We start from the raw sequence: 14,654 nt of genomic DNA on the forward strand, positions 1-14,654 counted from the left end.
AAGAGCCAATCACCGATCAGTAAAGTCATTGCGTCACTGCAGCGGTCGTTATAAGCTCCGGTTCCTATAGAAACAGACGCGCACTTGGGACTGTGTATATTCATTAGCTTGATCCAGCCTGAAAAATGCCTTTTTTTTGTCATGATTTGAGAGTTTAGAAACAAAATTCCAAAGCTGCTGTCAGATTTCTTTGGTGATTTTAAATATAAAATCTAATATTTTAAATATAAAATTTAATTAAAAGCTTTGGAGAATTTGATTTAAAGAGACTGCTTGCTTCCTTTTAAGTTACAGTGAAAAAGACTAAGCCCTGTTTTTATTTCACTATATTGACTTTGTCAGCTAAATCCACAGTTAGATTAGAGTGAATCTCAACCGTTTTTGAGTAATGGACCTCTGTCGTATTTAGAACCGCCCTCAAGGACCCCAGAATAATATTGGCTCATTGGTATCATTAATGTCTTTGTGACGACCAAATGCAATCAAGTATAATTTACTACTACGTTAGTTGACTCGTCCAATATTAAGTCATATCGTCAGTTATATATTATCTTCTTTTATGGGAACATGTCAAATGTCAAAATATGCAAATATTCAATGCCAGGACCCCCTGGCATTACTTCAAGGACCACTAGGGGTCCACGGACCCCTGGTTGAGAAACACTTCGAAACATAGCATGCTGAGGACATCTGCATGGTTAAAGCCGTGTAAATGCAACAAGAAAAGGAAAAACATGTTGTAAACACTTTGAAACAGCAGCGCGTGAGCTTACAATAAGCAGACCGTTATCGTTTGTTGGTGTGGACGCAAATATATTTTTCATTATAGTTATCGTTCTTGTTGTGAACGGGCTTTTATCCACATTCACTGGAATTGTATGGAAAAGTGTGACCTTTTTATACAAATTGTCTTTTTTTTTTTTTTTCATTTGTTCCACAGATGAAAGTCATACAGGTTTGGAACGATGTGAGAATGAGTAAATGATAACAGTGTACAGTCAGTGAGAGAGGCAGACTGAAGCTGGAGGCTCAAATGGATGGCGTGATACTGATCATTTCATACTGAATGGAGCCAAAACAGACCTCAAAGAAAATGCGTATGAAAATCTCACAATGAATAACTGCATTCCAGGCGACAATTTTCTTCTCTATTCCCGTCAAAATATTTACATGTTTTTTTCAGTCCGTTGTGCTACCCACAATCTATGATACCTTTTATTTTTGTTCATTCTCTATGTCGATATGTAAAACATGCTGAGACGGCTAGGATGTGTCATTGTTGGTGCTACAATCTGGATGGGGGTGAGAACGGCGAGTGTTTGTTGATACGTATGTAGTGCATAAATCAGCGTCGGAGGACAAACAGATAGAGTATATATGGTGAGCCAATTCATTTGTAGGAAACTGAGGGGATATTAACAGCGTGCGAGAGGGGGGAGTCATTCAAAGTGGTGGGGAGAGGAAATGGTAAAGGATCACGACGATGTAGAAGAGAAAAGGAGGCTGCTCAGTATTCGTCCTGGTCCAAGTGGGCCTGCTCGTCTATTTCATCGTCTTCTGGCGGTGCAAAGCCATCCTGTATGAAAAATTTGCATGTATTTTAGAATGATCACTAAAATTGCGTCCCAAATAATGCACAATACGCTACAGTAATATACTATGTACTTATGCACTCAACTGTGTAGTGTATGAAAGGTGATTCTGTCATCATCTGAGTCTGTTTGCTCCTCCCCCTCCACTACGTAATTAAAGCTGAAACATCTGAGTGCATGAAGTGTCCAACATTACACACTTCATTTTTTTGGATAATTAAGTGCATAAGCATTTTTTTTTCCCAGTGTGGACACACTACTCACATTATTTATACTACAAAACAGCATAGAATAGTGCATAAGTACATACATTTGGACGCACCTTATATTTAAACATTGAATTCTTCCATGCTTTCGTAAATACACAAGAGGTCAACTGATGTTTTTTGTTTTGTTCGTTTGTTTTTTGCAAAGGTTTGCCAATATCTAATGAGAAGTAGGCCTGGGCGATATAGAATATAGGGTACTTTTACAAGACAACGAGGTAAAAAAAAAAAAAAAGATGTATTGTGCATGCCAGGCCAGTAGTTGGCAATGTCCCTTTGTCTTTTACAGAGCACTCGCTCCAAACACACAAACATGTAATACGCATGTGCAAGGCATCAGCGGTTTCACAGATACGTGTTTTTTTATAGTAGTTCAATTCAATTCAATTCACATTTATTTGTATAGAGCTTTTCACAATACATATCCTTTCAAAGCAGCTTTACAGAGAATGCAAGTCATCATTGCAATTTAGAGAATGCAGTTAGCTAATAATGTAATAATTTAGGCAATTTAATATAATTACAATCACTGTTAGCAGTTTAATTGAAGGTAGAAGCAATGAGCTCCTGGAAATAATGAATTACATATGCTAATTCATCATTAGCAAAATGGTGTCACCATTTTCAACTAAAAACTGAAAACTGTTTACGCGTTTTGAAATTTTTGAAAACGGGTTTCAAAGTACTTAGTTTTTAGCTTCAAAGTACAAAGTTTTTAAAAACAATACCGTTATCTTCTCCTTGTAAACTTCAGATGACGCAATATCTGGATCAACATGCACATTCCCAAATTTCTTTATATCCTAATTATTGTTAATATGTAATTCATTTCCAGGAGCTCATTGCTTCTACCTTCAAAAAGTTTTCAGTTTTTAGTTGAAAATGGTGTCGTGTAAACAGCCCCATACTGAATATCAATGGCAGTATAAAATTAAGTAACATTTTGAATAATGCAAATGTTTTTAACTGCCCATTAAGGTTTCTGAAGACTGTTATTAGACTAATTTTGTTAATTTAATAGTGGCTCTAATGAAAACATGAGTAGCAACAATAGCATTAGGACTGGTATGTTAATTTCGAGATTCATCTCGTGTCTGTTTCAATTAATTTAATCTGATTCTGAAGCCTCAGCTTGGCATTTTTCATATATTCATATACTGTTGTCAATACATTGGAACTGACAATAGCTTTTGCCTCATTTCAGATAGTTGAATGTCACTCAAATTCAAATTTCCAAGATGGCGAAGACTAACAAGCATAACACAAAATTATATGTAATATATTAAGATATCTGTTGGTCAATGCGGTGAATCTGCGTGACCTACTTGAAATCTGCATGGGGATATCTTTTGCCCTGACACAAAATTCCCAACAGCATTGATTCCTATTGAAATAACTGGATATCACGTGTAAAAACTGTAAACTGAACACGGTTAACATCCGTCAAATTACAAACCTGATTGCAAAATCTGTACAAATTGTGAATAAAAACAGAATTCAATGATGTGGAAGTTTCAAATTTCAATATTTTTTTTTCAGAATACAACATAGATGACATATCAAATGTTTAAACTGAGAAAATGTATCATTTTAAGGGAAAAATAAGTTGATTTTAAATTTCATGGCATCAACACATCGCAAAAAAGTTGGGACAAGGCCATGTTTACCACTGTGTGGCATCCCCTCTTCTTTTTATAACAGTCTGCAAACGTCTGGGGACTGAGGAGACAAGTTGCTCAAGTTTAGGAATAGGAATGTTGTCCCATTCTTGTCTAATACAGGCTTCTAGTTGCTCAACTGTCTTAGGTCTTCTTCGGCGCATCTTCCTCTTAATGTTTTCTATGGGTGAAAGATCTGGACTGCAGGCTGGCCATTTCAATACCCGGATCCTTCTTCTACGCAGCCATGATGTTGTAATTGATGCAGTATGTGGTCTGGCATTGTCATGTTGGAAAATGCAAGGTCTTCCCTGAAAGAGACGACGTCTGGATGGGAGCATATGTTGTTCTAGAACTTGGATATACCTTTCAGCATTGATGGTACCTTTCCAGATGTGTAAGCTGCCCATGCCACACGCACTCATGCAACCCCATACCATCAGAGATGCAGGCTTCTGAACTGAGCGCTGATAACGCTGATTGTCCTCTTTAGTCCGGATGACATGGCGTCCCAGTTTTCCAAAAAGAACTTCAAATTTGGATTCGTCTGACCACAGAACAGTTTTCCACTTTGCCACAGTCCATTTTAAATGAGCCTTGGTCCAGAGAAAACGCCTGCGCTTCTGGATCATGTTTAGATATGGCTTCTTTTTTTACCTATAGAGTTTTAGCTGGCAACGGCGAATGGCATGGTGGATTGTGTTCACCGACAATGTTTTCTGGAAGTATTCCTGAGCCCATGTTGTGATTTCCATTACAGTAGCATTCCTGTATGCGATGCAGTGCCGTCTAAGGGCCCGAAGATCACGGGCATCCAGTATGGTTTTCCGGCCTTGACCCTTACGCACAGAGATTGTTCCAGATTCTCTGAATCTTTGGAAGATATTATGCACTGTAGATGATGATAACTTCAAACTCTTTGCAGTTTTTCTCTGAGAAACTCCTTTCTGATATTGCTCCACTATTTTTCGCCGCAGCATTGGGGGAATTGGTGATCCTCTGCCCATCTTGACTTCTGAGAGACACTGCCACTCTGAGAGGCTCTTTTTATACCCAATCATGTTGCCAATTGACATAATAAGTTGCAAATTGGTCCTCCAGCTGTTCCTTATATGTACATTTAACTTTTCCGGCCTCTTATTGCTACCTGTCCCAACTTTTTTGGAATGTGTAGCTCTCATGAAATCCAAAATGAGCCAATATTTGGCATGACATTTCAAAATGTTTCACTTTCAACATTTGATATGTTATCTATATTCTACTGTGAATAAAATATAAGTTTATGAGATTTGTAAATTATTGCATTCCTTTTTTATTCACAATTTGTACAGTGTCCCAACTTTTTTGGAATCGGGTTTGTACTATTAAAGAACATATAAAGAAATGTCATTGGCAGTACCTCTGTGGCATACAGAATGTCAATTATCCTACTGATAATGGGGTCGTTTTCGGTCTCGTGTTCTTGACAGATCAGTTCAATGTCTCGAAGTTTGCTGAAGTAGAAATCTCTCTCCTTTTCCAGACCGTCCACAGTTAACTTCAGCTCCATCAACTTCAAACAAACAAAGTAAAAGACAAAGAACAAAATGTAAGTCACTACTCATCAGAAGATGACCATTCCTTAATGGGAGAAAGTTAGTATGCTTATTATGACAAGACAATCTATATCCAGAATATTAAATCAAATGCGGTTATCTGAACAGGTGGGATAGGAGATCAGGAATGGTCTGAAGAAAATGAAAGAAAAGAAAGATAAAAATGACATATGCAAAATCTACCAACACTCTTCTTTCTATACAAATTTATATCTTCAATCCAAAGTATTCCAAGGTAGAGTAAGACTTCCTTACCCTCCCGGGGACTCTACCTGTTGATTAAGCTCCATGATTTCAGCATCGCTTGCCCCGTTTCGGGCATGTGTGGGGTTCTTCCTTATGGTGGTGGTCACCCTCTGTGGTGTGGGCATGTTTTTAGGTACTGTTGGCGATGTTCTCTGAGGACCTGAAATTGGTAATGTTTTATATTTAGCTACAATAGAAAGCTGTTGAGTAAAATCCATGCAATTTTAGGTTTTTGCCATTTCTTTCAGCTTCTTTAAACACATTTACTGTAGCTCTGTTCCAAACCATAGTGGGCCAAAATGGACCCTCATAAGTGACTGATCTGAAATGTTGTATAAACAACTAATGGTCAATTCTGAATACTGCCCACCATCTTGGGTGATTTTTTTTTGTCTTAGTGTGCTTTTCACATTGAATTTTGGAATTGCCTTCACATACTGTATAAGGAGATGTACAATAACTTGTTTTGGCAAGCATTGCATAAGATCATTGTGCAGCCTAATTTTTTGCCCATCCTCAGGAGTGAGCCTATGATGCCTGTAAAGGATTAGTTCACTTCAGTTAATCTACTCATCCAAGATGTTTATGTCTTTCTTTTTTCAGTCGAAAAGAAATTAAGATTTTTGAGGAAAACATTCCAGGATTTCTCTCCATATAGTGGACTTCAACATTTACCAACGGGTACCTACCTTCCCAGACGAGGAATAAAGGTCTTTTTTTTAAAAATAAAAAATTATATAATTTTTAACCACAAATGCTCATCTCGCACTGCTCTTCGATGCGCCACGCATTACGCAATCACGTTGGAAAGGTCACGCGTAGGTGGCAGTACCGAGCAAATGTTTACAGAGCAAAGATTAAGTCAAACGGCCTTTACTAAAAAAAAAAGGTAAAATAACAATGTCGGAAGATTTTGAAGTTGGTCCTACCACGGTACTTCCACCTACATCACGCGTGACATTTCCAACGTGATTACGTAATGCGTGGCACATCACAGAGTGAGTGCAAGATTAGCATTTGCGGTTAAAAAAAAGTTTTTTTGTTTTTTTTGAAAATGGCCAATTGTTTCACTAGATAAGACCCTTATTCCTCATCTGGGATCATGTAGAGCTCTTTGAAGCCTCACTGAAACTGACATTTGGACCTTCAACCCGTTGGTAACTGTTGAAGTCCACTACATGGAGAAAAATCCTGGAATGTTTTCCTCAAAAACCTTAATTTCTTTTCGACTGAAGAAAGAAAGACATAAACATCTTGGACGACATGGGGGTGATTAAATTATCAGGAAATTTTAATTCTGAAGTGAACTAATCCTTTCAATGCGGTCTAGGGTGGCAGCTCACCAGGTTTTTGAACAGAGCTAATGATTCACTAAAATGAGTTAAGAGGTTCAGTAAGATCAGCCTTTAATAAGCTCCAGCTTGGGCAGCTTGTTACCCCATTACTTTGGTTAAGCCTGTGTGTGTGTGCGTGATCAAACATTAACTGTTTCAAAAGCCTGTTATCCTCTTTATATCTGGCAGGTTTAACCAAAGTCAGGGAAGTGTGACGAGATGTGACTACAAACTAAATGGAGGTCACATTCCCAATCCACCCCAACGATCAAAAAAGCAGTCGATTGTCAGCAAATTAGGACGCCACTTTTATACCTCTCTGGGGACTGTATGTTTCCAGTCATTGGCTATTAACCCTCTATTGTGCACTGTTGCCTCAGGGTAACCAACCCTTTTTCGTCACTTTGCAAGCATAAAAGATCAATAAAGTGTTGTTGATGAAGGCATGATTTTGCTCTGCCTCTCCTATCAAAATATGATTCACATTTTTTAGTGAATACAATTTATTTTAAAACAGTTATATAAGTTAGATAAATAACTAAACAGTTATATAAATTATTTTCTTTAAAAAAAATGGTGTTTTTGAAGCTCAAAGGCTGCATTTATTTGATCAAAAATACAGTAAAAACAGTAATATTGTGAAATATTATTACAATTTAAAATAACCGTTTTCTATATGCGTGGGTCTTTTTTTAATGTAATATATTCCTGTGATGGCAAAGCTGAATTTTTAGCAGCCATTGTGGAAACTGTGGTACTTTTTTTAGGATTCTTTGATAAAAGTTCAAAAGAACATAATTTATTTTAAATAGAAATGTAAAAGTGTTTACTGTAATTATTTTATTATTTTAATGCATCTTTGCTGAATAAAAATAATAAATAAATAAAAGTCGTACTGACCCCAAACGTTTGAATGGTACATTGACGGGAAATTGCGGAAATATTTTTTTTTGTGTTTGTGTTTGTATAATGGATATATAGAAAATACTGCAGTGATGTATTATTAACTATTAAATACCTATCATTTTTAATTTACATAAAATTTAAGTAAATTTTAAATACAGTGCTAACTAAGGAGAAAGTTTTTTTTAATCATACAAGTGTATTTTTTTGTCTTTTTATAGATTTTTTTGTTTTATTTTATCATTTTATTTCTTAAAAGAATTTAATTAAAAAAAAATATATATATATATATATATATTTTTTTTTTTTTTTTTTAGTTATTATTATATATGTGTAATGAGATCCATTTTATGCAAAACAATTTAATTAATCATGTTTTTACTGCCTCTTAATGCATGCAATAGAGGGTTAAAATAAAATGCATGGCTTGTGTAACTCATTCCGGGTGACCAACTTTACAATGACCAATAAAAAATTTGGAGGGACTGGGGGATGAATAGGTCTGACCAAAGTCACACTTAGCAAGCAATGACCCTTTTAGGACAGCACATGAGAGAACACTGAGGAACTGATTTTGGAAAACTGTTTGTTAATACTGATATTAATAAAACAGTTCTTTAAGCAGTAACACAGAGCTTTTTCAGTACTGAATTCCTTGTTTTCTCATTAATGAAAGCTTGGGCATGGAGTAAATCATTCTGAGGCCCGTGCACAATCAGCTGCTTTGCAGAGCACGCGGTCAATCACTAGAAGCTCAGCAATCAATGCAGCAAAAGGGGCGGCAGAATCTGGAGGTTACCTGAGGGACCAGTTCTCTTGGGTTTGTGGGAAAAGTGTTCACCTGGATTTGGTGGAGGTGCCACATCTTGGCCCTGTCTAGCTTGAAGGGGATCATACTCTTTTCCGTCATAGTTGGCATCAAAGAATTTTTTAAACCACTGGACAAATTCAAAGTTGTCCTGGAATTTTCCTTTCACTAATCTTTCCACAGGAATTATCTGGATAACAAAACAGAAAAAGAAAAAAAAAATCATTAGATCAATATAATACTGAGCTGTAATCTAGAGGTGTAATTTTTATGTTCAAATCACTGATCTAATTATATATATATATATATATATATATATATATATATATATATATATATATATATAGAGAGAGAGAGAGAGATATATATATATATATATATATATATATATATATATATATATATATATATATATATATAATTTTAACTCTATATATATTTTATATATATATATATATATATATATATATAGAGAGAGAGAGAGAGAGAGAGAGAGAGCGCATTTATATATAGATCAGTGAATCAAATCTTTTCTCCTATCCTAGGAATTTCTGATATATTTGATACATGAAAAAGAATATTAGAAACCTTCACTTGTTTCAGTAATATTTTCAGATAACCTGACAAGCGGCACCAAACACCAGCAGACCTGACTGATCACCTTATGAACATCTGATAAACAAAAATATACATTTAACACTTTAATAACTTCCAATAGTTAACAAACATTATACAATGCATTTTACATACGCACATTATCAGCCAAGCTTGTAGAACTAGTTTTAATTTTAAAGGATTAGTTCACATTTCCTGATAATTTACTCACCCCCATGTCCAATATGTTTATGTCTTTATTTAATTTGGACCTTCAACCCGTTGGTAACTGTTGAAGTTCACTATCCTGGAATGTTTTCCTCAAAAATCTTAATTTCTTTTCGACTGAAGAAAGAAAGACATAAACATCTAGGATGACATGGGGGTGAGTAAATTATCAGGAAATTTTAATTCTGAAGTGAACTAATCCTTTAATAACTATTTTAAATAATGATATGTAACGCATTATCTAGGCCTAATGTTCATGTTATTGCTGAAAGTAACTTCTCATTTTTTATTAGAGATGTCTGTATAAAAAAATAAAAATAATTAAAAAAAAAAAATAAGGTGAAGGACTTGCTCATGAATGTTACAACTGTAAAGGAATGGTTCATGAATATTAACTGATGGATGTTCAAACATCTAATTGGCCCAATTAATCATGCAATAATCTTAATTTTCATTACTACAGGATGCTTTTTGTTCAAAAACATAACTTTTATATAATTTTTAAATTACAAGCAAAAAATGCTGTATGTATTTTTTTCTTTAATCCTGCTGATTTCACTTTATTATATTTCTTTATAATTTTCCTTTTCTTTTTATTAAGTTTTTTGCTTCTCGTGTACCATTTATGATTTTATGCAAAGCATTTTGAGTTTTCATTTTGTATAAAATGCCTTCTTTCAATCAACTGTCATTGTAGCTGATATTATTTTAATAAATGAGCTCATTTATACTTTCTATTTGAGTAAAGATAACTTTATTAACTTTTAGGTCAGTTATGAGATGTATATAAAAGCAAATGTGCAAAAGCTAAAGGACCCACTAACTTTATCGACGTTCATCCTCTTGAAAGCTGCCTGCAGTACTTTGAAGTTGTGTATAAACTCATGTTCCAGCTTTGCTTGAAATTTCACTTTCTTTAAAAGAATACACCCTGGGAACAACATGTCCATGAACTGACAATATGCCGCCCCTGAAGACAAACAGCAAAAGAGAGCATAGGTCAATAGAGCTCATTCACTGCATGATGAAAAAAAGAAAAGAAAAAAGTCTTTGATCAGCATGCATCTGATTGGTTAACCTTATTAGCGCTGAGTGATAAAGAGTGCAAAGTAAATGCTTTTCTTTGACTGATTACGCTGGAAGAGATAAAAACACTGAACATATGTGATCTCTCAATATGATCAAAAGCAAAGTAAAAGCCTTATTGTTGTGAAATAAACAGTAGTGCTGTATAATCTATAAGAGTAAGCTAGGGCAGCTGAGTGCCATTCATGACATAAAAGACAGAAACCCTTTGTGAAATAAGGCAGTATGACCCACCTGAACATAACTGCTCTATTTTGGTGTAGGTGAGCTGAAGCGAATCGTTCACCCATGCCAACATGTCATGTCGGCTCAGGTTCTCAATTGTTACTGACGTGGAGTAAACATTCACTGCCATCTCCTGCAAAGAGAAACAATAGGAACAAAGTCACTATGGATCTAAATGCACTTCATTCATTTTAATCTGTGACAGTGTATATTTTTAAAATATTTGAATTTTCATCATTTCAAGTTATATATATTATATACATTTATATTAGGGCTGTCAAACGATTAATCGCGTTTAATCGCATACAAAATAAAAGTTTGAGTTTGCATAATATATGTGTGAGTACTGTGTGTAAATAATATGTATATATAAATACACACAAATTAATGTATATATTTAAGAGAAATATGTCATTTATGTACAAATTTTTTTTATTTATATATAATATAAATTGTATAAAAATATAAATAAATACATATACTTGTACATATTTCTCAAATATATACATGAATGTGTTTGTATTTATATATACATAATAATTACACACAGTACTCACACATATATTAGGCAAACTCAAACTCTTATTTTGTATGCGATTAATCGCGATTAATCGTTTGACAGCCCTAAATTTATATTTTATATCCTGAAATTATATTTTATATAATTATATAATTTTATATATAATAAAACATATTTTATATTGTTGTATTTATTTTATATTGTTAAAATTATATTTATTTATTTATTTTATATATTATTTATATATTAATTTATATTATATTACATATATTATATTTTTTTATATAATTTTTTTAACAATTTTAGGGCCACTTTTAGTATTTTATTTAAAATGTTTATATTTTAGAAATCAATTTTATAATTTTCTATACAATTTGTGAGGAGTTGACATCATGGCTGTGACACAGAGAATATTAATATGATATTACCTGATTATAAATGTTTTTATAAATTGTAATATATATATATATAATTTTTTTTATCTAATTCATTTTTATATAATTTTATATAAAACATTAATTTTATAGCATAGCAGGTAAAGGCAAATGCCTGAATTTGAATATGTGTCACTGTGTTATGTGATATTCGACTGCATCAATGCAGAGCTCAAACTGTAATCACACTATAAGTTTTTCAATCCTCCAAAGATTATCCATCCAGATTAAAGTGTTTCTGAGATGTTGTTGACCGTGCACATCTGCTGCGCCCTGCAGACTGCACGATGGAAATGATATTTGTAAACCTTTAGCATGCAGAAAACACACACAACACACACACACACACACAGAAACAATATGTGTGTATTTCACAGCATGACGTTTCTAAAGCTCTGATTCTTAAGTACTGGAACAAAATAACCAACAAAACTAGTTTTTCAGCTCCATGTTTTGAAATGTCAGCACGATATAAAATACAGTGTTGTTGACTATCATGTTAAATGCATAATGAAGTTTGTTTCTGGTGTTCTACTAATAACTAATAATAACTTTTAGTGTTTTATTTAAAATGTATACATTTTAGAAATCAATGTACAATTTTCTTTACTTGACATCATGGCTGCGACAGAGAATATTAATATACCTTTTAAATTAATGATAATTTCATTATAATTAATAATTATTCATTATATTTTTAATGATTATATTTTGAAAGAAATGCAAATAAAAGCTTTACTCTTTCCATTTCATCAACTTGTTTCACAGTATCAATTATAAACATGTAAACACATTACTCAAATTAATATTAACTCACATTAACTAAATTCTGAAGATTAAATTAATATTTCTTAACTTTATGAATGTTATTAATTCATACAATTACTATTAATATTGAACATCAAACTGGTTTCTTAGCATTTTCTTTACACAAAGCCCAAATCCAGTGCATTTTCTTGCCCTCTTTTGATTGACAGGATATATCGGCCCTGAACATCGGCTGTTTTTAAACTATAAACAGATACCCGATAGTATGAAAATTTGCTTCTGCTAATATTTATTAGAGATGCACAGAGATGTCGCCAATAATCGGATACATAGGTGCATCTCTAATCAATAACATATATTACTATATTATATAAATGTTTTATATCTGACTGTGTTGACAAAAATTAGAGGCTTTGAAACTTCATAAAGGACACATTTTTATTAACCTCTTTATTTCTGTCAGGAAATAATAGTAATGTTTAAATACTTTAAAAGATACATTAGTATTACATACTTTAATCTATATGAAGTTACAGTCAGAGAACAGCTGGTTTTAGAGATATTTTTCATTTTATAATAATTTAAACAAGCACAAACCAGTCCTTTTGTTTTGTAACATTCCAGAACATTCTTAGGTCATCTGATTTATGTTGCTATGCTAAAAACTAATGAAAGATGTTTGTTTTTTGTTTTGTTTTTATCACGCCCCCAAAAACGTCAAAGGCAAAGGCAAAAAAAAAAAAAAAAAAAAGTTTTTAATTTTTTTTTTTTTTTAAATATTACTGCCGCTAATAATGTCCATTTTCTAAATAAAGTTTTAAGGAGTGTAAATTATAGGCCTATGCATTGCATTACTTAAATATGAAGAAATGGCAGTGATTGACAGGTGACAGGCTTCGTTTACAGTCAGTTGCATAAATTGTAAACTGTCTCCTGCGCGTTTTACTGTCATATGACTGTCATATGTATATCCTATAATATTCGTATTTATTACAAACAAATCATTTTTGTTTGACGCTTATTTATCGTTTGCGGCAAACGATGTCTTAAACTATATTACAGTCTCCTATAATGGGAGTCACACAGGCCCTATAATAACGCGTTCTGTTTATAATTGAAATGGCTCCTTTACGCCTAAATGTGTACATAAATTGTGCGTTTTACCCTATAAAACAGCACACTAGAGCCTGAAGTGATATGTAATACATGCGAGTTCGTTGAACAAACGGTCCATTATTGTGACAGTTTCTCTGCAGGCCCCGCAACACACACACGCTCGAGCCATAAACACACAACACACAGACAAAAGACGCCTATTTAATGTCATACATTATGAAGAATTCCGATGAATTATGATATTTTAACAATGTTCTACTCACTGTATTTGGACTGCGTCCTTCCCAATGTTGATATTACACTGGCAGAAGGCAATCTGCTGCTGGCCTCTGCTAATCTGGGTTGCCAGATATGCGCTGCTGCCTAGTTACGGGCAGCCCACGACAGCGCCACGCTCTCCTGCAACAAACTGGCCTTCTCTGCGCATGCGCCAAGCACCTACATTAAACGCACGTCTTTGTACTGTCATAATAGCACGTTAGTTAAAGAGTTAGTTCACCTAAAAATGAAAATAATGTCATTAATTACTCACCCTCATGTCATTCCAAACCCGTAAGACCTTTGTTAATCTTCGGAACACAAATTAAGATATTTTTGTTGAAATCTGATGGCTTCGTGAGGCCTGCATAGGGAGCAATGACATTTCCTCTCACAAGATCCATTAATGTACTAAAAACATATTTAAATCAGTTCATGTGAGTACAGTGGTTCAATGTTAATATTATAAAGCGACGAGAATATTTTTGGTGCGCCAAAAAAATAAAAATAAATAATGACTTATAATGCTTTCAAAACACTGCTTCATTAAAGGATTAGTTCACTTTCAAATAAAAAATTCTTGAAAATTTACTCACCCCCATGTCATCCAAAATGTTCATGTCTTTCTTTGGAGCTTTGGAGCATTATGAATCTTTTGTGTCGAATCATGATTCGGATCGCGTGTCAAACCGCCAAACTGCTGAAATCACGTGACTTTGGCGCGCCGAACCGCTGATTCGACACAAAAGATTCATAATGCTCCGAAGCTTCCTGAAGCAATGTTTTGAAATTGACCATCACTACATAAGTCGTTATTTTGGGGTTTTTTTGGCGCACCAAAAATATTCTTGTCGCTTTATAATATTAATATTGAACAACTGTACTCACATGAACTGATTTAAATATGTTTTTAGTACATTAATGGATCTTGAGAGAGGAAATGTCATTGCTCCCTATGCAGGCCTCACTGAGCCATCGGATTTCAACAAAAATATCTTAATTTGTGTTCCGAAGATGAACGAA

General features: G+C 33.8%; 1 protein-coding gene across 2 annotated transcripts; it reads right to left on the minus strand.

Moving 5' to 3' along the window:
- Window positions 1-892: 892 nt before the first annotated feature.
- Window positions 893-13,781, minus strand: mapre3a (microtubule-associated protein, RP/EB family, member 3a). 2 transcript variants are annotated; one of them, XM_048192261.1, is made up of 7 exons: window positions 13,637-13,781; window positions 10,545-10,668; window positions 10,049-10,194; window positions 8,436-8,592; window positions 5,384-5,517; window positions 4,916-5,068; window positions 893-1,576 (listed from the first exon to the last, which is right to left on the minus strand). In XM_048192261.1, the coding sequence occupies exons 2-7, from the start codon at window positions 10,663-10,665 to the stop codon at window positions 1,508-1,510; spliced, it is 780 nt and encodes a 259-aa protein (XP_048048218.1). In that variant the 5' UTR covers window positions 10,666-10,668; window positions 13,637-13,781; the 3' UTR covers window positions 893-1,507. The 2 variants fall into 2 exon arrangements, with proteins under 2 accessions (XP_048048218.1, XP_048048217.1); XM_048192260.1 differs by having other exon boundaries at window positions 8,394-8,592.
- Window positions 13,782-14,654: the final 873 nt, after the last annotated feature.

Source organism: Megalobrama amblycephala, linkage group LG5 (genome assembly GCF_018812025.1).
Source record: "Megalobrama amblycephala isolate DHTTF-2021 linkage group LG5, ASM1881202v1, whole genome shotgun sequence".
Taxonomy (NCBI): domain Eukaryota; kingdom Metazoa; phylum Chordata; class Actinopteri; order Cypriniformes; family Xenocyprididae; genus Megalobrama; species Megalobrama amblycephala.